Below are 25,675 nucleotides of genomic sequence, written 5' to 3'. Positions count from 1 at the left end.
GAATCCATAATGCCATGACCGTACAGCGAAGTCTTGAGATGGCGGGTAATATGGATTCTGGGCTTTTATTAAGGTTCATTATTATTTATTACTACCTTTCGACATTGTCGCGTATGCTTTTACGCTTTTTTGGACTACCTTTGTCGAAACAGCTGTATACAACCACGCCAACTGCAACTTTAAACCTATCCACTTATACCCAGGGACAAAAGCGCCAATTTGGATCGCTTCTTAACACTCAAGAATTTAAAGAAAACGGAAGATTACTGCTCGGAGTACCTCGCCTTGTTTTTCAGCTCATCTTCGACTGAGGCTGTGGTGACCTCCCTCCTTTCTGCTTCTTTCAGATATTTCGCATCAGCTTCTTGTTCTTCCTTTCTCGCCAAAGCTTTGTGCTTAAGACACATGAAAGGATAGCGGTAATAAATATTGAATAAAAAAAATAATACAAAGAGTTGAGCCAGTGACAGTGGTGTATGCCGCAATTTAAGTTATATTACGTGGTAATGACGTCATAAGTTCCAAACGGCGGCCATCTTGGATCAGCAAAACAAGACCTGCGTGCTTAGTAGCAAAAGTATAACCTTGACTACGGGTGGATTTCCACATCCTGGGTAGCAGTCATTTTCCCAAGAATAACCAGCAACAAATTTGTCTTCCCAAGATCAATATGTATTTATGAAAAAGGGTCACAAATTTAAACAACGATAACCAAGGAAAAAATTTCTTGATCAAATTCACCAAATATAGTCAAGTTTTCCCAACTAAAATGAAAAGAGGAAAAATCAAAAGATCGGTACGGACAATTTGGATGTCGCCTGTGGGGCCTCAAGGGTTTAAAAATGAAAACAGTTTGAACTCCTGTAAATTCCTACAAATGTTTAATTAGACTGAAACTCGTATAAGCCCTAATGGGAAGACATGGCGCAGTGCTAAGGATGCTTATTGCTTAGGTTCCATTCCTAAACGCAACATCTTATAACTCACCCTTATTTCTAAGTAGGGTTATTATCCAAGTCTACGATCTTCTTCAATGAACAATAATACATCAATTTCGACATGGAACAAGAGGATTACCAGTTCGTGTGAAGTTGTTTTCTAAATTCCATTTGGATTCGGTTCCCTAAGGCTATACAGGTTCCTTAACAGTTGAACAACTTTTGGATGTACATATGTAAGTGTCAGAAAACCAAAACTATAGAGGCTAATCTTACCTTAAAGGCCTCTTCCATCTGTTCCTTTAATATCTGAAAGTCTTCACGCTTTTTCAAATCGACCGCATCCTTAGCTTTCTGTATAAGTTCTGTTTGAATACAAAAGTGTTGAAGAATAAATGATTTACAATACCCTGAACAAACCAGAACTCGCCAAAGAATACCCAAGCATAGTTAGAAATTATTTAAAACTTTCGTTGGGCACTATGCAAGAGTACCAGGCTTTTTCGGAGGGGGAGGGGGAGGGGCGGAAGCCCTGATACACAGGCTATCGGGCACATGGATGTTGAAAACTATTCTCTATTTCAGTTCTCGAGCCTACCTGTTATCTCCAGCAAAGCTTTTTCCGTTCTTTCTCGTTCTTCGAGTATTGCTCGTTGCTTTTCGTCCTCAATAGCTTTTCTCTGTTAAAGCAGATGAGTATTATACGAATGTTATATGAAATTAATGACAGTTAAAGCGAATATGAGCAGCGACAAGAAGAAACAAATAAGAATTTCCTGATGCAGTATAAAAAACCCTGGAAAGCAATGTTGGTAAGCCGCTCTTTTTATATCTTCTCCAACTCCTGAGTTTGTGGTTAAGTGTAAAAAAAAAGAAAAAAATAACAATAAAATCCACTATTTGTTAACAAACTAAAAATAAACCAAACCAAAAAGAAAGAAAGACAGTAAAAGCACATGAAAGTTTGAAGTGGTTTTTTGTTCTGGTTTCTAATACATGTAGTTTTATTGTTTATTAGGTCAGGATCACGAATTGTCTCCAAGGGTTTGGCTGCCTTACTGGAACCTGAAGCCCAGAGCGTTTTCTTGTGCGCAGATAATTTTTTTGCAGCAAGACCTAACACTTCACATGTTGGGCTCCTAAATTCTTGGCTTTTGTCCTTGTGGTCTCCCTAAAATTTCTCTTCGGCAACAGCCTTGTTGACTGATTTGTAACTTGACAAGTTTGAAGTGTTTTTTCTCCTATAAGGTAAGAGGTCAATAGCGCAAAACATGTGCCGACCTGTAGAACCCTACCTCGCTTTCCCTCTGTTCTTGCAGCTGGTTGTGCATTTTTTGTATTGTAGCCATATACTGTTTGCACTCGTCTTCAATTTTACTCAGACGCCGCATGGAAAACGTCACTTCCATCCTGGGAAGCGGAACACCAGGATCACACAAGAAATGCTGCAGGATAATCAAGAATGAGATGATACACTCTTTGTTAGATACAGTGACCATACTGCAAGCACTTGGCTCTAATAGCATTTCAAATTAACATCTCTTTTTCGCGGGGGTCGCGTCGCGTCTCCTCGCGGGAGCCACTTTTCGCGTGTGTCCGCGCGTGTCGCTTGCTAATAAAGAAGGGACTTTTAGTGGTCAGAGGGTGAGAGCACTAGCCTCCCACCAATGGGGCGCGGGTTCGCCTCCCGGACTCGTTACATGTGGGTCGAGTTTGTTGTTGGTTCTTGTCCTTGCTCCGGAAGGTTTTTCTCCGGGTACTCCGGTTTTCCCCTCTCCTCAAAAATCAACCTTTCCAAATTTTAATTCGGGATATTGCGCAAGCACTCCCCATGTAATTGACATTTAATAAATTACTTTATTTTTCTTTACTTACCCCTGTACTATAAACAGTAAGTTAGAAGCTTTATGCTAAGGAAACAGAATTTAAGCTCCTAACGTATGCTCTAATGACCTGACTGGCCCAAGAACGACTTTTGGAATCACTTTTACTTAATTTGAAAATACACGAAAGGGCAACAAAATTTCACATGATCTGGCGTTGATAGACCATACCTCCGGACAGCAAAGCTTTAGTAAGTTGATTGTCTTTCCACAAACAAATATATCATCTGCTAGTTCGCCCAGAAATAATGGAACACAGTCAAGCTTGTCACGGCCAGCCATAACAAAGCCATGAGTCCAAAAATGCTTGTCTGCAAAGTACATAAAAGTAAAGTGCAACAATAAACTTTACAGTTGTTATTATGCCAGAAGAATGGGCCTCTGGAATTATAGTAAGGGAGTGTTCTCTTGTTATCAGGTGGGGGGTGGTGTTGGGCTGGTAGGCCTTGTGGGGAGGGGGGTATGCGAAAAATAAATTATTCCAAAGGGTGGGGTGGGATCGCCCAAGTTAAGGTGATCCGATAATCAATAAAGCAACTTCTCAAAACTCATTCTCATCCTCGAAGTTGTTTTTTTCGTTTTCTCCACCCACTTGTCGGTGTTTAGCAATCGGATGAAACACTCTTCTTGTGTTTGCTATATCAACGCCATAACTGAAAGAAAAACCTATTAATTTAATGTGATTTGCAAATCGCAGTTCTTCACCGTTGTATGTGCTGTTCACAACATGCCAAACAGAAACTGAATCCGGGCGTTCCCTTGGTGCTGTACATATTTTAACGTTTCCGTGGTACTGACAACTGTTCACATTTTCACCAACTTGAGAAAAGCTACGCACCTCTGTATGCTAAATATTGCTCATCCATTTCAATCATAAACTCGCCAAACATGTCATGACAAATGCCCTTGAAAACCCAAGTTTGAACAAACCTGAAATTGTGAAAGAAACGAGACGTAATGTTTTTAGCCTGGTAAATAAATGATAGCCGAAATTTCCAGTCAGTGACACAGGAATACGCAGGAATAGAAAATCCGACTTCTCCCAACAGGAGTCGAACCTATGAACTTCTGGGCCCAGTTGTTCAAAGCCCGATTAAGCTAATCCTGGGTTAACGTGAACTGTGATTCGAGTTTATTTACTAACCCATACAAATTCTTCCAAAAGATATTTGTCCTTCAGTTTTGCCTTCAACTTTTCTTTACCATTGGCTTAAAATTAGCCTTTAAAAACATTCTTAACGAGCGAGATGAAAACCTTGGTTAACTTTTAAACGTGGATTAGCGTTAATCGGCTTTCAAACAACCGGGCCCTGATTACTAGCGTGGATGCTTTACTGCTGAGCTACAGGATACCTATGGAGCTAGGCCATTAAGGTAGGCTTACGTGGCAAAGATCCTGCATACTGTTAGAATTTGAAAGCTGATGAGTGGTATATGTGAAAGAAATGCGGTGTGGCCTGGTGGTTTGGGTGCTGGACCCGTAATCCGGAGGACCCGGGTTTAAGTTCCGCTCTGACCACCATTGAATTTGTTTCATAGTAGCCCCGTTTACATATCCAAGGCCACACTTTGTAAACAGCCAACTGGTTTGCCTCCACCAGCTGGGTTTTTTTTTTTTTTTTTTCACAAATATTATGTTCAGTTGGTATATTTGTTTCATTGATTTATAGTGTCCTCAATTAGCACTACAGTGCTAAATAGTTAGATACTTAAATTCATTTATTATTTTCTTATGCCAATTGGAAGGTCGTTGGTTTGAACCTGTTTAGAGAACTCAAAGTTTCCTTTTCCGAGTATGCCCGTGCCACTCAACCTGCAATTGATAAGCAAAATCACAAGTCTACATGGTTAACTTACAATTAAACTGGAAGTTGCTTTTGCACTGAAAGGCTAAAAGACACAACACAGAAAATATTCTTTCCTTGCGAAAAAACGTAAATCTTTTTTTAAAAAAGGTATTTTGGCACAATTTCTTCTTTCGTAAATCTCTGATCTTGCCTTCTTTGTTCAAGAAACTTTGCATATATTATCCAGATTCCCAGTGTTCCAGATAACTTTCAAAGCCAGGGAGTCAATGAAAACTTTTGAGGGCGTCAATGGCTCTGTGCACGCAGCAACTTTGAACTTCAATTACTTTTTTTAATATTTTAGCAAATGCCATCATACTTCAGGACTTTTAAAGAAATTTATCTGGGAACAATTTGATGTCGTGTGTTAGAGTTCAATGTCTTTGAAATTACCATGGCAACCAATTTTTGAGAGGCAGGTCTCTTTTTCAGAAAATGGAAGACCCATTTTTAAAATGAAGAATATTACTTTTCGTACCATAATTTTGGTTTTCAGCTCATATTAGTGTTCCTTTATTGATTTTCATTACTGCTTTCCTCAAGTTTTAGGGAAATCCAGAAATCCAAGATGGCCGCTATTTGGCAATCAAGACGTAATCACCATGTCGTATGTCGTCAACAATTCTCGTTGCGGACCTCAAAGAAACATTTTTGCACGGACAATCTTTCCTTCAAGTCTCATTGTCATAGGTTTTATACTTGCGAAGGTCTTGCACAGTCTTGATATTGTAAAGTTCATTCATTTTGTAAAGTCAGGAAGCCAGCTTTGTTGATTTTTTTTTTTACCTGAGACACCCCCGTTATCTGGAACACTGTTAACCACTCACAACCAGAGGATGAGAGATCTACCATCAACTGATTTGTAAGCTTTCTCTACTGTAACTTTGAGTTTCAATGGTTTAAGGCTACTTACATAATGTATGGCATGACACTGTGTTTCAATAAAGACAACAATATGGGATAAAACTTGGAACTTGAGTGCTCCAGACACAGCTGGTAGAGGTATGTCAACAGCTTAACACCCTGAAAACGGAAGTCATCATTACACTCAATCAGTGTTCCAAAGAAATGACTGTGAAATGAAGGCCCAGGTAGAATAACTTGACAAGATGCTAGCTACTCTTATACAATCGTAACCTAGGATCTTGTAGCCTGCAGTAAGCTACTAGGGCTTGCAATTGAGGGGTCAATCTAAGAGCACAACCGACTTAAGCGCATTTTCAGATTTCGCTTTGTTGTTTTAGCTCAGATTCAACGGAGTTTTTGCATATAGGCTTGTATTCCTTCAGGAAACATTGCTCCAATGTTCTATCCGCAGCTTTGTGCTTCATTTTGTGATAAAAACGAAAATCTTGCCCATAATCATAATATGCTGATAAATTGTTTACAATATAGAGCGGATTTCAATTGAGTGTCGAAAGCAGTTTCACGTTTGCTTTGGTTTTGCTCACTTCGCTCTGTGATTGGCCAGCAAAACACGTGCCACCTTCTCAACCAATCAGCAGCAAAACCAAAACTAATCGTGCCTTGCTCGCACACGTTTTCCCGCGCTTGGCATCGGTTACATATATTTGCTTCGATTTCTGATTGGTTCATTGCGCTGTTTGCGTCTGTTGTGATTGGAAAGAGTAATTATTTTGGTTTTGCTTTTACGACACGCAAATGAAAACCGCTCTAAAGAGAATTATTCACTTTGGAACTTTTCGTGGAAGAGTCAATTTATATTGTCCAGAAACAATACTTAGGATTAAACTTAGAAGGGGTTCGTGAGCCTAGCCTTCAAAATTACAGAAGATTCCTGCACAGGATTTTTAAAGAAAGAACAGAATTCACTGTAAGTTGTAACTTACTGTGGGAAACTTGAGTTTGGGGTCACCAGGGGCCTTTTTAAATGCCTGTGAACACATGCCCACATCTGCCAAAAACCTGTAAGATAACAACGGTCAATTTTAAAACTTCCTAAGGCCGACTCACACTATATCAATACAGAGTTCATACTCTCTGGGCTTTTAAAAATCCATGACTTTCCATGACCTTTTCAAGTCTTCTATGACCAAGCGTTTGCATTTTAAAGTGTCAAAATGCACAGTGCTTATTTCTTCTCAGTTAAAATCTGTTTCTTGTTTCCTTTTTTTTTTAAACTGTTCATCTTCTCCCTTCCTAAAAGAATGAATGAATTTCTCAGTGATTTTTTAAACACCATTTTCCATGACTTTTCACGCCTGAAAAACGAAATTACAAAATCCCATGGCTTTCCAGGTCTTCCATGACCTAAAAGAACCATGTCAATACATGTATATACGAATCACGAATTTTTAACATCGGAGAAAAAGAATAAAATAAAAACAAGTACGAAAACAAAACAAAACAAAACATGCTGTCGTCACTTTGTGTTAGTGTACATACTACAAAGCTCTTGTTAACATCCACAGTACTGTACAATATTGATTGGTCCACTAATCTTGGAATGAATTATAAATGAGGCACCATCGCAGTTACATGAATGTACTGTGTATAACTTAGGCAACTACAAAAAGAGAGCCCGAAAAAATTCAAGACAGCCTCCTTAATACAATTGTAAAACAACGTTAGAATGTTTAGCTCCAGCATAACGCACCTCAATTGCCGCGCTAATTTCTCGAAAGCAAATGCTAACTGAAGAGGACTTTGAACTGAAGAAACTAAAAGGAAATAAAAGGAACAAAAAATAACATAAATAATAAAACAAACTAAAGACAATTTTTGGAAGCTGGTTTGGGTATGTGGCTGAGGAGGGGGGGGTGGGGTGGTGGGGCAAATTTGAAACATTTAGGAATCACATGTTACATGTACCAGAAAACAACGCAAAAATGTGCATACATTACCATAAAATAATGTCAAAGTCTGGAGTCATTATGCGAGTAGGTTTCCTTCTGGGTTGCCACCCATCACAATAACACATTTTCTGACTTTCACTTACTCTTCCCTGACCACCAAAGCCAAATCATTTGGCAACAAAGCCAGTGATGAAGCTATTTCGTAAACTTTGCCCCGTTTACTAGGGATAGGCGGTCCCCTTAACGTTCTGGACTCAAACAAAAGACTCGACTGAGTTACTGTTTAACTGTTTTATTACACCCGTTTTGAAATCATTGGTGATCATTGCAATCTGATTGGCTCTCAACAGTGCGATTTATTCCCAAATTTCACTATTCTTTGCTCTAAATCGCATCCTTTTTTTTAGCCCATCAAAATGGAAATGTAATAACAAAAATAAAGATTATTAGTGACAAACAAACTGTGTAATTTCAAAATGGGTGTAATAAAGTGGTAATTGAACTTCGTGTCGTGCAATTTTGGTCTAAAATCATACTTGAGATTTCAAATCGAACTCACGCTGCGCGCTCGTTCGATTTTGAATCACGCGTATGATTTCAGACCAAATTGCATTCCACTCAGTTCAATAACCATTATTAATCGTTCTCGCGTATTCACTCAGTTACAGCTGGTGTGTAAAGAGCTACTCTGAAAACTTGAACCGAAATCCTAATTCTTATACTACATGCTGTACATTGTGATTGGTCGTTGCGAAGAACTAGCAAAGAGGTTTTTCAAGGTTGCATCAATCATGTACAAATTAGTATCTCCACGATAATGTTGTTGACAAAAATTAACGTCACGCGAGTAATCATGCAGTCTCCAACAGCCAAAGATATCAGCTCCTTTGCAGAAAATTTTTGGATTGACCTTGCCTAATTGCCAACAAGGAATCTCGTTTGAAAATCCAGTGGCTTGGCAAAACTCAAGTTCCCTGAATTTTCTCTGACTTTGCATTAGGAATTAGAAGTTCCCTGACTTTTTTCTTGACCTTAAAAATATGTTTTCCCCGGAAGTTTCCCTGAACATGGCAACGCTGCACAGACCACTGAAATTAATTGCATTTTGCTAGGTTCGTTCTACTACTGTATACATGCAATAAACGGTAAACTGAAAGGTTAAAGGTGATGCGTGACACTTAAAATTGTAGATCCGGCAGGATTGATATTGAAATGGATATCAAAAAGTGTCAGTAATGGTTAAAAAAAAAAAAAAAAAAACAGACGTTTCAGGTATTCTTCTTCAGTGTGGAAGAAAATTTCACGTATTCTTCTCAAACTCATTAATAATTCAAAGGACAAAGACAAAGGAAATCATGCTCGGTGACGTGTTTGGAAATCTGATGAAAAACTCTTCGTCTTTTCATCCTTAATTTCTCCTTCAAAATCAGCTTGTCACAGTGTTTCACCACAAAATCAAAAACCTTGAAGTTCGTCAAAAATACTCCGCTACGCGTGCCGTCGTATTTTCCACTCTCTTCTCGGTGTTTGAGATGTGATGAAACACTGTGTCTCGTGTTTGATATAATTATTGCTTCCACACTGAAGAAGGGTTATATACCCGAAACGTCTGTGTTTTTTTTAACCATTACTGACACTTTTTGATATTTATTTTAATATCAACCCTACCGGATCTACTACAGTATGTTTGGCTCATTCACATTAACTTTACCATTCACTGATAAAACAGCAGCCCTGTAACACTGTAAATAGTTTTGCAGAGCTCCTAGGAAGGTTTGTAAAACAAGACCAGCTGTGCGTCCTCGTTCATGGGTCGCAAACTTGTTCAGCTGAATGTAATCTGTTCCCGCGGAAGCCAGACGAGCTAAAACACTACCAAGCATCTCAGGTGATGTGCCAGATAGGCGAACCTGTTGACTGATCCTGAAAGAGTGAGATACCTGCCAAGCAAAAATGACAAAATATTTTAAATTTATGGCTACTAATGTGATGATGGTGCCTACTTGTGTTACTGCGCATGCGTTCTGCGCATATTAAGGAAGGTGCCTACTATTGTTACCGCGCATACGTTCTGCACATCTCGAGATACTCGGGTTTCCTATGGGTGGTGCCTGCTAATACAGGAATACTTTTGCGTGGTTTAAAACTATACGGAGAAAACAGAACTTAGCTAATGCTTTTGGTATCTCAAAAGAAAATTGGGGGTAGCCATGCATTTTTCAGAGATAATTAAGCTTCAATTTAGGAAAAGATCTCATACATTGCTTTATATTTTGGCGCTTTTTAGAGATATTATTGCTTAATTATCTCTAAAAAAAATGTGTGGTTACCCCCAATTTTCATTTTGGATTCCAATAGGCCTTGCTAAGATCTGCTTTCCCCGCATAGTTATAAACCGCACAAAAATACTTCGGTATTAGTAGGCACCGTCCTTAAGACACTCAGGTTTCCTATGGGTGGTGCCTATTAATACGGATATTTTTTGCACGGTTTATAGCTATGTGGGAAAAGCAGGTCTTAGTAAGGGTTATTGGAATCCAGAAAGAAAATTAGGAGTAACGGTGCATTGCTTTGTATTTTACTGCTTTTTAGAATTATTGTAGCTTATCTCTGTAAAATGCAAGGTTACCCCCAATTTTCTACTAGGACTCCAATAGCCCTTGCTCAAATCTGCTTTTCCCCCATAGTAATAACTGCGCAAAAATAGTCCTGTATTAGCAAGCACTGTCTTTGACGAGGAACTATCAAGGGAATTTGGTGTTATATCAAAAAGTATTGCTCAAAATTTGTTGTAGATTGTCATTGCAGTGTACTAAGACTATTAATGAGTGTCTCTGGCTACATATGGACTGTGGTAGAATGGACTGCAACTTGAAAACGTTAGGCTAGCTGTTTTCAAGTTGTTGCATTCTCATTTCCAAAATGCACGAGAGTAGGTCATGAGTTGTTCCTTTCAAGAACTGAGTTGATTTCCTTTCAGGACAACTTAGACATAGTTTATGGCTGTAGCTAAAGGTTCCTGGAGACCATTGATTACAGTTACATGTATGTACACAACTTATTAATTAAGCAGTTGCAAAAAAGATTCCAAACCGTAACCTCAATCTGCATCACTACAACTGCAGAGGTTGTGCACCAGTTTGAAACCCATTCAAGCCTGAATTTTTTAGTCTTTCGTCTTGCAAATTTTTGCTTTATTAAGTTGCATCATGACTGCAGTGGTCTCCGGTTTATTAAATAATGTTTCATTATTTTGTAAACTTCAATTGATTTGCAATTCCACATTACATTGATCACCGAATTCTTTACACATACCTTGTCCAGATGAAATGTTTCAGAAGGAACTCCAATCAACACATTGATAGAATGCTTGATCAGGGTATGCAAAGAGATCATGTTACGGTTTAAAGACGGAGATTTCACTATGTACGACACTTGACGGATCACAGTATCATACAGCACATCAAAGACAACAGGTCCTGCCTCTGAGAGATAAGGCCTCTCATCTAGAAGCTCTCGCCTGAAAGAAAGAGGGAGGATGTGGAAAACAATAATATTTAATGTGACTGGACAGCTCGGTCAACTGAATTGGAATGTGTAGATCCAGAAAATATCCCTTTCTTCACCCCCCATGCACACACAGGCAGAAGGAAGGGATTTTTCAAAGGCAAATTTAAATAAAAATTAATGTTACTGTATGTGAAGTAAGGATACAGTTTATTATGAAGCTACAAAGAATTTCCAAAGGTATAGGGAACTGTTAGGCCCCATTTAGACTAGATGCCTGTGCCTGACTCCCGGCTACAGGCACTACTCTGAACATAGCTTTTTGTTGGGCCCGAGCACAAATTTGGGAACTGTGCCCAGGCAATAACCCAAGAGTAGCACTTGATCACTGGTCCTGGGCACAGACACTTGTCTGAAAAGGATTTTGTCACTTCCACGCTTTTTCCTCATGCCTCCCTACAATACAGTAAACACAATGGTGGGTGCTAAATTGACGAAGGAGAACATGATTGCTTCTTGGGCACCAAGGAGACTGAACAATTACCCTTTCAGTGACTTATCACCATACCACCTACATGTAACTTCACATCGCTAGGCACAGGGCCCTGGCATGGACAGCTAGTCTGAACAGAACCTTAGAAAAATCCCTTTAAGAGGGTGAGGAAATGGATATTTTTGTGGAACTACACAATAGGGCCATTTATAACTATGGGAGAAAATAAGACGCATCTTATCTAAGACGCGTCTTAAATAAGACGCGAGCTGATCGTATAAATGGCACAAAATAAGCGTTTGTGTCTTATTTTAGACGCGACTAAAATAGGACGCGTCTAACTCTGGAACAGGAGCTTGAGCTGTTCTTGTCTTGGTCGCGTCTAAAATAAGACGTCCACTTCCTCGTATAAATGTAAACGAGGCTGTATCAAAAATAAGACGCGGGTCATTTATACGTGATTTTCACGTCTTATGCAGGACACGATCGTATAAACGGTACAGTTCGCGTCTTATTTAAGACGTGTATTATTTTCTCCCGTATAAATGGCCTTAATGTATCACACACTTATATATGTAGCTCATCAGGGATTGGACAAGACGTTTTTTCCCTGTGCCTTGGAACCCCTCAGTCTTAGTTGTTTCAGGTCCAGGAGATTTTTAGTGGTCCCATATGATGCCCCTCCCTAACCACCACCAAAATATTATTTTTGTACTTTCAGTTTAGACAAGTACACCAATAATTATTGCAACAATCTCTATTCTAGGTACCAGGGAAACAAACGGGCGGTTGATTCCTTTAAAAAGGCTCAAAACCATAAACCAAAGGACACCAACTAATCCCAACCAGCATATGATTTTCTAAATAACTAGCTCTTGGCATGACCTTCCTTCCATCTCCCAGGTGTAAAATTTCTGAGATGGCAGTTGTAATGCGGCAGACCAGATATCAGAACCCTCTTGGGTGGGTGTGGCTTGATCTGATGCGCTTGAGGAGTTGGAGCTGGTCTCCAGCGATTCAAAGCCTTCATCATCTGCACCCTAAAAGAATGACATGAATGTTCTAATTTAAAACAAAGAAAGGTTTTGAGCAAATTAAGGAGGCTGGCTTAAGGGTTTCAAGTCCTCTCTGACAACTGCTGCGATCAGGGGTGAGTTGCATAAAATGTCACATCGGGCGTAACTGCTAATGCCAGACCTTCAGCCCAGTCACATTCAGTATTTTAACGTCTGACGATAGCATTTATGCCCACTGTTAAGTTTTATGCACCTTGTCCCAGATTTGTAACACACATCTCCCAACTTCACCTTGCATGCCACATGTGCTACAGCTGTATGTAAATAGCCAACACAAGTTAGACTTCAAAAACGTTTATGTTCTATTTAAGAAAACTGGTACATTTTATAAAGTGCCCATCACAAACATGACGACACTTCTACTAATATGCATTTTTTGTTTCTTTCTTGTTCTCTATTTTTCCTGTCAGTCACTCACCCACCCAAGACCTCCTGGTTTCACTTGAGGTAAAACATCACCCTGCATGACTTCTGGTATTACGTCAAGTAATGTAACGCAAGGTAAGCAAAACAAAGTCACGCCATCATTCTGTGACAAGCTCCCTGGCTCCTTGATCATGCTGAGCCACATACAACTTAGCATGATGTATTGATTTGTTTCACTCAGACAAGCTGCTGCAACTATTGTGGTACAGTAGCCATTGAAGACTTCAACATACAAGTAAACGTACCACATACGCGACTGACTTAAGCAAATAATTCTACTGAATAAATAATGGTAATTGAACTGAGTGGAGTGCACTTTGGTCTGAAACCATATGCGTGATTTCAAAATCAAACGAGCGCGCAGCGCCAGTTCAATTTGAAATCACAAGTATGATTTCAGACGAAAATTGCACGACACAAAATTCAATTACCACTTTATTACACCCATTTTGAATTCATACTTTTTTTTATTTTGCTGTTGTTGTTGTTGTTGTTGTCAATATTAATAAATTTTTGGAAAAGGGGAAATCTGGGGAACAGAAATTGCAAAATTTCCCCCAAAACGACTTTTTTTGCCCATGAAACTGGATTGGTCGTTATTATTTCATATTCATTTTCAAGGGTTAAAAAAAGGATGCGATTTAGAGGGGGAAATGGTGTGATTCGTGAATAAATCGCACTGTTGAGAACCAATCAGATTGCAAGGATCACCAGTGATTTCAAAATGGGTGTAATAATAGGTAAAACAGCCCATATCAGTTTCAAATATGAAGCCCCTACGATAATTAAATTTGGTGCATTGAATGCATGCACAACTGAATGAAGCAAAGGATTCTACTGAATGCCTGGTAAAAATAGGTTTTTTTTTCTTTTCCGTTTTTCCAGCATGTTTTGTGATTTATTGTAAATTTTATTTTCCATTATGTTCTCGTCCTCGTCAAGTGTCTCGCCTCGACTAACTTTGTGGCTATTTGCGGGACAAGCAACTTATATCTGAATTTGTAAATATAAATTGTTGTTGTTGTTGTTGTAAAATAGCCTTGATGCCACGGAGTTTGTATCATCACCCTTCAAATTTTTCTGCCAAATTCCGGAAATAAGCCATTCCGAAAATTGGTCTCCTCTCCCCCCCTCCCTCCCCCATCAATTAGTCAGGGGTAGTAGGCCTGCACCTGTAAAAAGCTCTATTTTCACGGTGCCCTGATAACCTGCAGCTGCATTTTTTTAGGGTTGGGTACATTGTTCTGTTGTTTGTTCTTTGGTCCTATCGACCAACCATGTAAGACATTGAAAACGGTGCAAGTTGTCCCGCTAAGGGAGGGATTGGATGGGCCCTTTTAACCTGATACAGATTTCTTGTTTATAAGCAATGTAAACTACATTTTCTTTCTTTCTTTTCTTTCTATGTTTTCTTTGTTTTTGCGGGCTTGATTGTTTCCTGTTTTCCACAGCATATATGCGACAGATTTAGGAAGAAACCCGTTATTTGTTGTGAATAAAATGCCCACATACCTCTCTTTGCTCAGTAGCCAATGAATGCAGAGTACTGTAGACAGAGACATAAGATTGAATAAATCAGTTTTCACTCAAATGATTCATGGTCATTTATTAAATAACTTATTCACAAAAAATTAATGCTAAAAATTAAAGCCACTTGGGAAATGGATGTACATGTACATGTAAGTTCACTTGGCTTCTCAATATTGAAATTATGTTTGCATTCAGTTCAAAACAAAGTCTCTTGACTGCAGAATTTAAAATCTGCCAATTCATTGAACAATACCACATACTGGTACACTGTATTTACTCACTAAAAGGGCGAATATTAGAATTGCTTACTTGGAGCCACTGGAGAGTTGAGGCAGGTCGAGTTTGACTTGCATGTCATCAGTACGACTATGCACCAGTGCACTGAACAAAGCAGTGCGACCGCCCTTCTCAAAGACATCTTCACTGCCATCCTGAGAAATCATAGGAAAAAGTCAACAAGATGAATGTCCTAATGAGAGCCAAAATAAAGTGTATTTAGATAACAAAATTAATCATTTCAAATTTAATGCAGTTGTTTCACGATTGTGGAGCATAGGTATGGATTAAATGCTTCAATGCTATACAGTCGACACCATCACCTGATGGAGACCTGGCCACACAGGGTTCGTACTCTTTTGAGCTTTTGAAATTCCATGACTTTCCATTTTTGGTATGTTTTTACTATTTTCTTTCAAAAAAAAAAACTATTTATTTTGTACTTTTTAATAAACATCATTTTCCATGACTTTCCAGGCCTGGAAAATGAAATTATAAAATTCCATGACTTTCCATGTTTTCCATGACCCATACGAACCCTGCCACAGATGTTCAAAGAGCGGATAACTTTATCCAGCAGATAACTCGCTATTCAGCGGAAAAAATGTATTGGTTGGAGTACATTTTATCCACTGGATAACGATTTATCCAACGGATAGAGTTATCCGTTCCTTGGACAACTGGGCCAGCTTGGAACATCATGATACACACCATGATTAATTTTAATCTATCATTTCAAACAACAATAACTAAAACCTTTCATGACATAAAGCTAAAACAGCCTTACCTTGTCATGTCTGCCCACTCACAGACAGTTCTCTTCGACAGTACATTTTTGTGTACCAAGTATGATTTTCAACAACGTTTACAAAAATAATGTAATTGACACTAAGCCATTATCAACAAATGATCGTGCTTAGATACTTGTAATATTTCTTACTTATTATTTTTAAATCTGTATGGTACATATCTTGTCTGGAAAGCCCAGAGCCTGTAAAATTAATTTAATAGCTCCTTTAGTTAATACAGTACTTCTTATCAGTACAGCCGAACCCTTACAGGACAGTCTGCAGACCGGTGTCATTACCTGACAGGAAAATAATTTTGATTTCCCTAAAAATGTTCCTGGCAATTCTTCAAAGATCTGAAATGCAAAAAATAGCCAAATCATTAATTAAATTAAATTTACCAAATCCAAAACATGCAGGCTGCTTAGTCACTACATAACCCTCCGTTTGTGTTCTTGTTTGGCAGGAAATTACTCAGCATCGACCAAGTTCATTGCAGGGCAAATTCAATTCTTTTTATTAGCTGAGCTCCGCACGCCAGAGGTGAGCGCGCGGAGCACCATGGGTAACAAAATCTGGAACCTGTCAATGCCAGAAATTTTGGTGTTGGCTATGACGTCACTTCCGTCTGACCGTCCGTACATCTGCCCCTTCATGTAAGCTAATGTGACATGGGACACTCAACTTTACCCTATGCTGCAACCCATCTTTTTTTTTTCAGCGGGAAGTTGCATGTCCAATTGTTTTTTAGAAAAACAAACACAAATTTTGAAGAAAGCTATAAATTCATGTACTCGTTGAATATATCAACAAATGTGGAAAGAAGACAAAAGGGAGAGAAAAAGAAAACGCAAACAAAGGTGATGAATAAGCAAAGTTCAACGCAAAAGACAATGACTGATGAATGCCAGCTGTAAAGACAGAGTATTTTGCCGTTTCAATCAGCACAGTGCACTCTGTTGTTCAGTGAAGCTACAATCCGGGAGTGGCAGAATATTCCTATCTCTGACCATGGACACGCAAACAACACGGTAACTACATGTAGAATGCATGGGAAATCTTGAAGTGAAATCATTTTACTCCAATCCAGCGTGACAAAAAAACAATTAAATATTTGAATATCCAGGTCTATATGCTTTAATGTGATATGGGTTTTGGGGATCTGTGATGTAACTGAGAGGTGCTACACCCGTTAAACTTGAGCCACCCCTGAAGGTACACGGTAACCTTAAGCAACATAAAAAATAATTATTATCATAAATCAATATAATATTAAATTAACCTGTAATCCAGTTTGATGATCACTTTCTTTACCATTATATCCTGGTGTAGGAAGGACTGGGGGACACTCAAACAATTCCCTGTCATGACAATAAAGGAAGGAACTTAAACATTCGGCAATTCCAACTTAAAGCTGGTCATGATTTATGAAAAATATATTTACAAATTTACAAGCTGGAGATATGTATGTATGTTGTGGTTCAATTTTATGCTTGGTTTAATTTTTATTTCTCATTGTTTTAAACTCATTATCATACATTACCATATCCCAAAACAAAGGGAAATAAAAATTAAACCAAGGATAAAATTGAACCACAACATGTACACAAGTATTTAAAAAAGCAAGTAAAAAAACAGCTTGGCAAAGTACATGTACATCCAAATTGTCAATAAACAGCAATGAAATAATGCTAATATATTTACTGATAAGGAATTCAAAGAAAATTAAAATAATTCATCTTTGGCTTGAATAAGAGTCAAGTGATCCCAAAGAGGACTACAGTATAATGCAACCTCGTTCCCAGGGTCTCTGCTCTTGCCATTCCCTCTTGAGGGGACGGGGAGAGGAGACACCATGGCAACAGGGTTGCAGTATAATGCAGCATAATTTATTATAGTTTAAGAATAAACAAACGAATATGTGACTAGGCTCGATTTCCTCCGCTCCCTCAGGTCGGGCTTTCTTCTCAGAGAGGGGGTGAGTGTGGGCTCATTTCTTGAACAGCGGCTGGTATTTGAGCCTAATATGTGACCTCTCATGCAATAATGTACACTAACAGCTATCCATTCAAATGACCAAAACCATTCCCTTGCCATTCATCAGCCATTCATTGACAAATGGCTTCTGCCATCCGTTCACTAAAAATCTTCAGCCATTCGAACATCTGTGCCATCTGTTCACAAAAAATCTTCAGCCATTCCAAAGGCTGCGCAATCCATGCACAAAAACTCTTCTGATCAGCAGTTCGAACAGCTGCATCACCCGTTCACCAAAAACGTGCAGCCAATTTGAATGTACATAGAGATATGCACAGTATTATTCTTTCCAGGGACTAACCCTATTACCACCCTACCCCCGAGCTCTCCTGCCTCTTCTACCTTCCCCTCCCTCCCCTCCCTTATTGCATCCAACTGCATAACACCACGAGGTACAGTGTAGATGTATCTGGCATGATTCAAGTCACGAATTAGAGTGGTTAAATTCGTTCAAGTTTCATTAAACCAAAACCAAAACTATAGACCAATCTCAATACTTTAAAATTCTAGGCTAGGGGGAATAAAATGAAAGAAATTTATTTAATTATTCATCTTTGAACCTGAATGTAATTTCTTTTGTATTATTCCCTCAAGCCTCATAGCCAAGAACAGTCAACTCTCGCCTTGCAGACACCTTTACAGACACCCCAATAAAACGGACAGCAGCTGAATCTCCGGCAAAAATAACGTACAGATGTTTGACTGAAATAAATTTCCGCTATCACAGACTCTCGCTATTAAGGACACTAAGGGGGTGTTTACATGATACCGGCACGACTTTCATTCCGGTACAAGTTCACTCCAGTTCCCTCTTGCGGCTCTGTATTCGTTTACATAATACCAGCACAAAATCTTGTACCGGAGCAAGTCATACTGGTGCAAGTTCACCCCGGTAACTGTACTGGCGCGAGATTATTATTCCAGTACGAAAACTCATTCCGATGTCATGTAAACGCGGTACAGCTGTTCGCTCTGGCATGAAATCAATCTCCTGGGAGTCTAGAACACGTAGCGCATGCGCAGTCTTCGATATCCAATCCAATATGGCGTCACCTGGGCGTCACAATCACGTCGGTCGAAATGAAGTGTCCATTCATGTAAACACGGTATGAAATCGCAATGTCATACCGGTATCCAACTCGCACCGGGGCGAGTTTTCACATGTAAACACCCCCTAACTCACGGCCCCAAAGGGTGTCCACAATAAAAGGGAGTTAACTGTATGAATTTTATTAATTAATGTCAATATTGGTCTATTACTCTAGATGATCACAAGATCCAATGAACTAATCAGAGCTGAAGCAAATACATTTAATTAACCTGTGCCAAGCACAGCAAAACAAATACAAACAAGTTACAATTGGTTGTGGTTTTGTTTCTCATTGGTTAAGAGAGTGACCTGCAGGTATTACGGACCAATCATAGCAAAACCAATGCAAATGAACAAATAGTAAATAATAATTATTTTTATTTTCTTTTTTCATTTCTTTGTCTCTCCATTCCTTAAATAGTTTAATACAAGTATTAAATAGCTACAAACATTTATATTACATAAATTACGAATTAACTTGAAATAAAACCAAAATAAAACAATTTATAATGGGGAGGAAAGGTGTGGGGCACCTCTATTAAAAACTACTACTGCACCCCTTATAATAAGCTTATAAACTACAGGTGGAACTATCTAGTTTAGCAAATAGTACATTTACATGCACTTTTGAAACAATTGAAAATTGTTCTAAACCTGTGAACAGGTAAACACAAACCTTGAATAATGGACATAATGTTCAAATTCCAGCGATCTTTGCCTCAAAAGCTGACTGTCGGTGATGAGCAGAGGTCCTTCGGGAAGGGAGGTCTTCTGCATCTAAGGATGTTTAGAGTCAGGTGACAACAAAACAAACATGATCAACGTAAAGGCCAAGTACGTTTATCAGAGCTGTCATTAAGGGCCGTAACCTGTAACACCTGTTACGGCTGATGTTAAGACTGATCTTGAAGGTTGAAAGGTCGTTTTACTCAGAAATTAACAGGTTTCTTGCGGTTGAGTAGCTTAATGCAACATGTGGCTAAAACGTAATGACAGCCCTGACTATTACAGTAAGACTGGCAACTTGGAGCCCTACTAATGATATAAAGGTTACACCATAATCACCAGTATGTGCCTGCTTACATTAGTCATTACATTAGTCCCCTGCTTCATTATAATAATATTTATTGGCACACTGGTGCCCTCCTAAATGAACTACTGTACATTGTAAAACTAAAAGCTACACCATCATCATCATCATCATCAGCTTTAAGGATGCCTTTTAGAGATGCATTTAGCCCTCTGTTACAAAATAATGTATCAAAAAAGGGGTTAATTTCATGAGTGTATTGACTCAGGGTTACCCCCCCCCCCCCAATCAGTCTGTATGCCTCTAGGGAGAGGGGGAAGGGAGTTGGACCTTTTACAATATGATGCAAGTTATAACCACCTGTCTGGGAGCTTTGGCCCACAAGTCATTTTGATGCCCAAGGACAGCTCCTGAATCATAAATTGCTGATCCAGACAAAGCAACAAGAAATCTCAATACTGCATCTTTCTCCGAGCCAGTCTTTCCATCTGCGCTGCTAAAATCAATGGCATAGCTGGATGGTTCTGATAATAAAGAAATCATGATAATATAAATTTTTGGCAGGGTGTGTGACTCAGCTCTCTAAACCCTAACCATATTTCAGACCAAAATATGTCATTTTCCAGAACCATTTTTTTTAGACCTGACCCCTGTTGTTCAAAGGGTGAGTAACTTTATCCGGTGGATAAGTCCCTATCCAGCTGTGGAAATGTACTCCAAACAACACTTCTGGCAAGTTTTTCACATAATTCCTTCCTTAAAATAATTAGACATACGCTTCTACTCTATACACAAATTATAGGGCTGTAGGGAAATTCTTGCACATGTACTTTGAAAAACCAGGCCAGGCCTCTAAAATTCATACCCATTTTCAGACCTCAGACCCGGTTATTTAAGAGTGGATAACTTTATCCACTGGATAGGTCGCCATCCAGCAGATAAAATGTGTGCAAGATTTTCCCGATAGCCCTATAATTTGTGAATAGAGTAGAAGCATACACTGTATGTCACTGTATGGGATTGAGCAGAGAACTTACCAAAAGTGTTAGTTGGAATACATTTGATTCACCAGATAGTGACTTACAGTGTATCCAGTGGATAAAGTTATTCGTTCTTTGATCAACTGGGGCCTGGGGCCCGTTTCTCGAAAGTACTGGTAACTTATCAGGCCCGGCAAGTAACTGTCCAAATTCCCGCGCGCTGATTGGCTCGTAGCTATTGTCTATAAGAGTACAGACAATAAAATTGACGTCAGATGTAGCGCGCGCTTTCTCAGGGAAAAGAATAGCCAATGCCGCTCGTCCTTTTTCCATGTTATTATAAAAAACAAATCGACGACAGTTTTCTATGGTCTACACTCTTATAGACCATAGAAAACTGCCGTCGATTTGTTGATTTTACAATAACTGTCCAAATTCCCGCGTGCTGATTGGCTCATGGCTATTGTCTACAAGAGTACAGACAATAAAAATGACATCAGATGAAACACGCGTGCTTTCTCAACGAAAAAAATAGCCAATTCTGCTCGTACTTTTTCCATGTTATTGTAAAAAACAAATCGACGGCAGTTTTCTATGGTCTATACTCTTATACATGTAGACCATAAAATGACGCCATAAAATGTCCAAAACTTGGCAGCGAAACCACTCGCCGCACTTGAGCTTTGAACATTTTTTGACGTCGTTTTATGGTCTATTTAACAATTATTCCACGAGCGCGCGTTGGATATGAGATGATAGATAGCCAACGAGGCGCGTAGCGCCGAGTTGGCTATAATCATCTTATATCCAACAAGCGTAAGTGGAATAATTGTTTTATTAAAAACAACCGAGAAATATTGCTAGATCTTACTGATTTCGCAGTGCAAGAACGACCAGAAGGCAATTTAATGGTCGCCATTTCTCGGCCATGGTATAATTGCTCATATACCATGGCCGCTAAGCCAATCAAATCCCTCGAATTGCATTATACAATGATGCAGTTTTTAATAAAAGAGTATAGATCATAGAAAACTGCCGTCGATTGTTAATTATACCATGCCCAAGAAATAAAGACCATTAAATTTTCTTCTGGTTGTTCTTGCATTAAGCAAAATCAGCAAGATCTAAAAAATAATTCCTATTATTGTTTTTAATAAAACAATTATTCCACTCACGCTTATTGGATATGAAATGATGGTAAAAGTGAAGAACAGTTCACCTCCACCGACTGTCGGTCGACTGTTGGCCGACAGACTACCGACAGACTACCAACAGCTTACCGACAGGTTACCAACAGTCGGTAACCTGAATAAAATTGACCAAAACACTACATTACCAACAGTCGGCCTGCAGTCCGCAAAAGGTTTTTAACTTACCTTTACTCTACATACTTATTAAGCCAAAACGAGAAGCGAATTTAGCACATTCACCTAAAATTTGAATCGCCCTATAATTCATTGCGAGCTAGCATGTTATAGTATGTCATGTATGTCGACACAATGTTGAATTCAGTAAGTAAGAAAAGAAAGATTCTCGTTTGATCAAGAGGCAATATTTATTTCGTGAAACAAAGGGAATAAACGTAAACTTTTTGAATCAATGTATTCGTTATGTTCCTTGATGAAATTCCTTGGCAGAAATCGAAAATTCCTATACAATGATAAGGGTCGAAATTTCAAGAAGTTTTCCCTGATCTTTCCTGGTTGGTTCATCTAAAAAATGCAGACCTCATAGGAAACATTCAGTTGCAGGAGGACTTTTCTCATTGGTGGATTTTGGTCCAAAATCTGGAACATTGATCCATCACAAACTTTCAAATCTTGCATTACGATGAAAATATAATATTGGATGTATCATAACAAAAAATTATCTTTTCGTCTGATAAGTAAGATGGTCTTTCATCTTATCATAAGATGAGAGTACTTTATCAACTTCTTTATTCGATAATTGATTTTTCCCTTGTTCTTGTATTCTTTACGAACTTTTTTACGCGATACTCGATTTTCTGTGTGTTCGTGTATTCTACGCGATAATTGATTTTTCCCTTGCTCTTGTATTCTTTATGAACTTTTTAAGGCGATACTCGATTTTGCGCTTGTTCGTGTATTCTACGCGATAATTGATTTTTCCCTTGCTCTTGTATTCTTTATGAACTTTTTAAGGCGATACTCGATTTTGCGCTTGTTCGTGTATTCTACGCGATAATTGACTTTGCGCTTGCTTTTGTATTCTTAACAAACTTTTTGTACGTGCTCGTGTATTCTTTATGAACTTGTTACGCGATAATTGATATGAAATCCGTCCACAGTTGTACTTGCGTTTGTGGCCAAACATTGATTCATCGATCTCTACAGTCTTCCCTCTGCCACCTAACTTGATATTGCTGTGCATGATTTTCAAGGAGCATATGTCTCTGAGTCTCTGGAGTATTGTAACAACCGTACGGAGTGACACCCCTGACAGCAAGGATACTTTCTTGTTGGACTCTTCAATCGACCACAGGAAGATGATGTATAGCCATTTCGCAAGTGATACCTTGGAATCTTCAAAAATGGAACCAGTCCGGATTGATCACCGTTTTCTACAGTGACGAACTGGACATTCCCAGTAATACCCGTCTTCCGAATTGGCTTTCTCTCTTATAACCATGTTTTGACTGCATTGACATTTATGCCTAGCTGCAAGCAAGCCATGATTTACCAGGAACGTAAAAATGGTATCGTAACTTTGGATCAAGTTAGGTAACTCGATATGATTCATGATGAAATGAGTTTATCTAGTTTGACGTTTAACCCTATATAACCTCGGTCGGATCGAAACTACCCAATGAGAATTTGCCTATTGTACTAGTAAAGTATTCATATGCAAATGTTAGTTATTAATTACTATAATGTTATTTACTTTGACCAATAAACAAAAGCATAACGCAACCAATCACGCCTGTTTTAATCACATGTCGTTAATTTGATCCAAAGGAGAGTATAAAAGCCGCAGATTGAATCAAAGGTATCATTGCACGATTAGAAAATCAAAATGTTCCAGTGCATTCTCAAGTGTACCATCCGCGGCGGTCCGCATTCCATTTTCCATTGTACCAACAAGTGTGGTGTGTGTAGCGGCGATAACCGGCAGAGTTCCTGTCCAGAACGACCTCCTCCACAGAAGAAGAAGAAAAGGGCTGTACAGTCCTCAACTCAGTCCTCCTCCGAACAGTCCTCATCTGACCAACAACTTACCGACAGATTACCGACAGTTGGCCGTCTGTCGGTTGACAGATCGTTACCGCTATGAAAAAAACTGTCGGCCGACAGTTGGCCAACTGTCGGCCAACTGTCGCCCGACAGTTGGCCAACTGTCGGCCGACTGTCGGTCGACTGTCGGCCGACTGTCGGCCGACAGTCGACCGACAGTTGGCCAACAGTCGGTGGAGGTGAGCTGTTCTTCACTTTTACCGAAATGATTACAGCTTACCATGACCGACTATCGCGTAACGCGCAATCTGATTGGCTACACAGGTGCCGATTATCGATCGATAGACCGCAGTTTGTCAGAGCACGCGCGATTTAGCATGCATCATTGTACAAATATATCAAAATTTATGAAATAAAAAGATTCTTTTGCTTCATAGATCAATCAATGAGGTATGCTAAAACAATTAGACGGCTCGCTCTCGGTTTCTATCGCCTTTTGATAGTTGACTCGGGGCTTCGCCCCTCGCCAACTATCAGCCGATAGAAACCTCGAGCTCGCCGTCTAATTGTTGTTTTTTTAGAATTATATAATATCATCTCACATCCAACGCGCGCTCGTGGAATAATTATATGTCTATTTCACAAGTGAAACTGTCTTGTACTTTTCTTTGAGCTGGCCTATACCCACCTTCCAAATTCCTCCATTGACAAACAAGATGATCTAATCTTTCTGCATCGTCGAATCTCCGAGATAGCTTGAGTTTAAATGCTGCTATCGATAATTTATCAACAACACAAAACCGAGAATTTTCTTCTTTCTTGTCATGTTTGTTTCCAGTTCGAGTCAGTTCGCTGACCCATGGCGCTCGCAGCTCCTCGAAGAGTGTCTCGTACAAACAGAGTTTCAAGGTTTTTTGCCGTCGATCGGTGTAACGAGGACGTCTGTAGATATCCCAGCCTCTGTTGGCTTCATTATTGAAAGATATCTCGCAAAGTTTGGAGAAAAGAAGCGAGAAACCTCCGCCACTATCTTCTTCCATAATCCGTCATTTTCCCCGCCGAAAACAGATCAATATTTAGCTTAGTAACCGCTCCGTTGTCTTATCGTCGCGCGCGAAAGCTGAACGCGTGGGGAAACGCGTGGGGAAACGCGCGGGACTTTGTTTTCCCTTTCTTTCTTTCTCTTCGGCTCGCTCCGCTCCTTTTAGCCCTATACACCACTTGGGAACCTGTTTAGAGGTTAGTGACGTTCTTGGACAAATAAGACGTTGTAGAGTGGGCAAGTGACAACGAAACTGATTTTGAGGAATCAAGGTCTATGAGGAATGAGGGATCTTAATACTTATTTTGGTCTCCACAATTTTCTAATCCAAGCAAACGCAAAAAGCAAACAAGAGCTTCCTCCATCCGTAGAGAAGAAGCAAAAAAACTGTATCATGGGGGAGGGAAGATGAAGGACAGGTTCCTCTCTTTTGTCCCCCCCCCCCCCCCCCCATTCCCTCCTCTCCTAACGAAACATGGTTATCGTAGTGGAATATATGAATTATGGTGGATGATAATTATAAAGATTAAATAATACTTGAGAGACAAGAGCCCCAAAAACCTACTATCGAAGCAAAAATAATGACCTAGCTAGTCAAATTCCTCTAATTTATTTATTCTAACAGTCAGTGTATGAGCAGTGCGTGTGTCGTCTGTGAGTGTGTGTGTTAAATATGTATATGGATGTTTACATTTAAAATGCCTCTTCACAACAGTAGTGTCTAA

The 25,675-nt window shown here is 39.2% G+C and overlaps 1 protein-coding gene and 1 pseudogene across 1 annotated transcript in view; both read right to left on the bottom strand.

The window, feature by feature from the left end:
* The window catches only part of LOC146457408 (gamma-tubulin complex component 6-like), a 36,635-nt gene extending 11,651 nt beyond the window's left edge, over positions 1-24,984 (bottom strand). Inside the window, exons 1-19 of the mRNA XM_085091967.1 lie at positions 24,597-24,984; positions 20,098-20,261; positions 19,384-19,484; positions 16,863-16,941; positions 15,880-15,936; positions 14,826-14,947; positions 14,499-14,532; positions 12,370-12,524; positions 10,800-11,004; positions 9,196-9,424; positions 7,286-7,349; positions 6,519-6,594; positions 5,582-5,691; positions 3,660-3,751; positions 2,993-3,132; positions 2,234-2,383; positions 1,537-1,618; positions 1,215-1,303; positions 280-395 (exon numbers count right to left, since the gene is read on the bottom strand). Of these exons, the coding sequence (XP_084948093.1) occupies positions 280-395; positions 1,215-1,303; positions 1,537-1,618; positions 2,234-2,383; positions 2,993-3,132; positions 3,660-3,751; positions 5,582-5,691; positions 6,519-6,594; positions 7,286-7,349; positions 9,196-9,424; positions 10,800-11,004; positions 12,370-12,524; positions 14,499-14,532; positions 14,826-14,947; positions 15,880-15,936; positions 16,863-16,941; positions 19,384-19,484; positions 20,098-20,261; positions 24,597-24,948 (2,417 nt within the window). The 5' untranslated portion in view covers positions 24,949-24,984. The remainder of the gene's footprint in view (positions 1-279; positions 396-1,214; positions 1,304-1,536; positions 1,619-2,233; positions 2,384-2,992; positions 3,133-3,659; positions 3,752-5,581; positions 5,692-6,518; positions 6,595-7,285; positions 7,350-9,195; positions 9,425-10,799; positions 11,005-12,369; positions 12,525-14,498; positions 14,533-14,825; positions 14,948-15,879; positions 15,937-16,862; positions 16,942-19,383; positions 19,485-20,097; positions 20,262-24,596) is intronic.
* LOC146457409 (uncharacterized) lies at positions 22,247-23,483 on the bottom strand (annotated as a pseudogene).
* Positions 24,985-25,675: the final 691 nt, after the last annotated feature.

Source organism: Pavona decussata, unplaced genomic scaffold (genome assembly GCF_977016875.1).
Source record: "Pavona decussata unplaced genomic scaffold, jaPavDecu1.1 SCAFFOLD_244, whole genome shotgun sequence".
Taxonomy (NCBI): Eukaryota; Metazoa; Cnidaria; class Anthozoa; order Scleractinia; family Agariciidae; genus Pavona; species Pavona decussata.
Note: the sequence above shows the minus strand (reverse complement) of the source record. Positions and strands in the feature narration are given on the sequence as shown.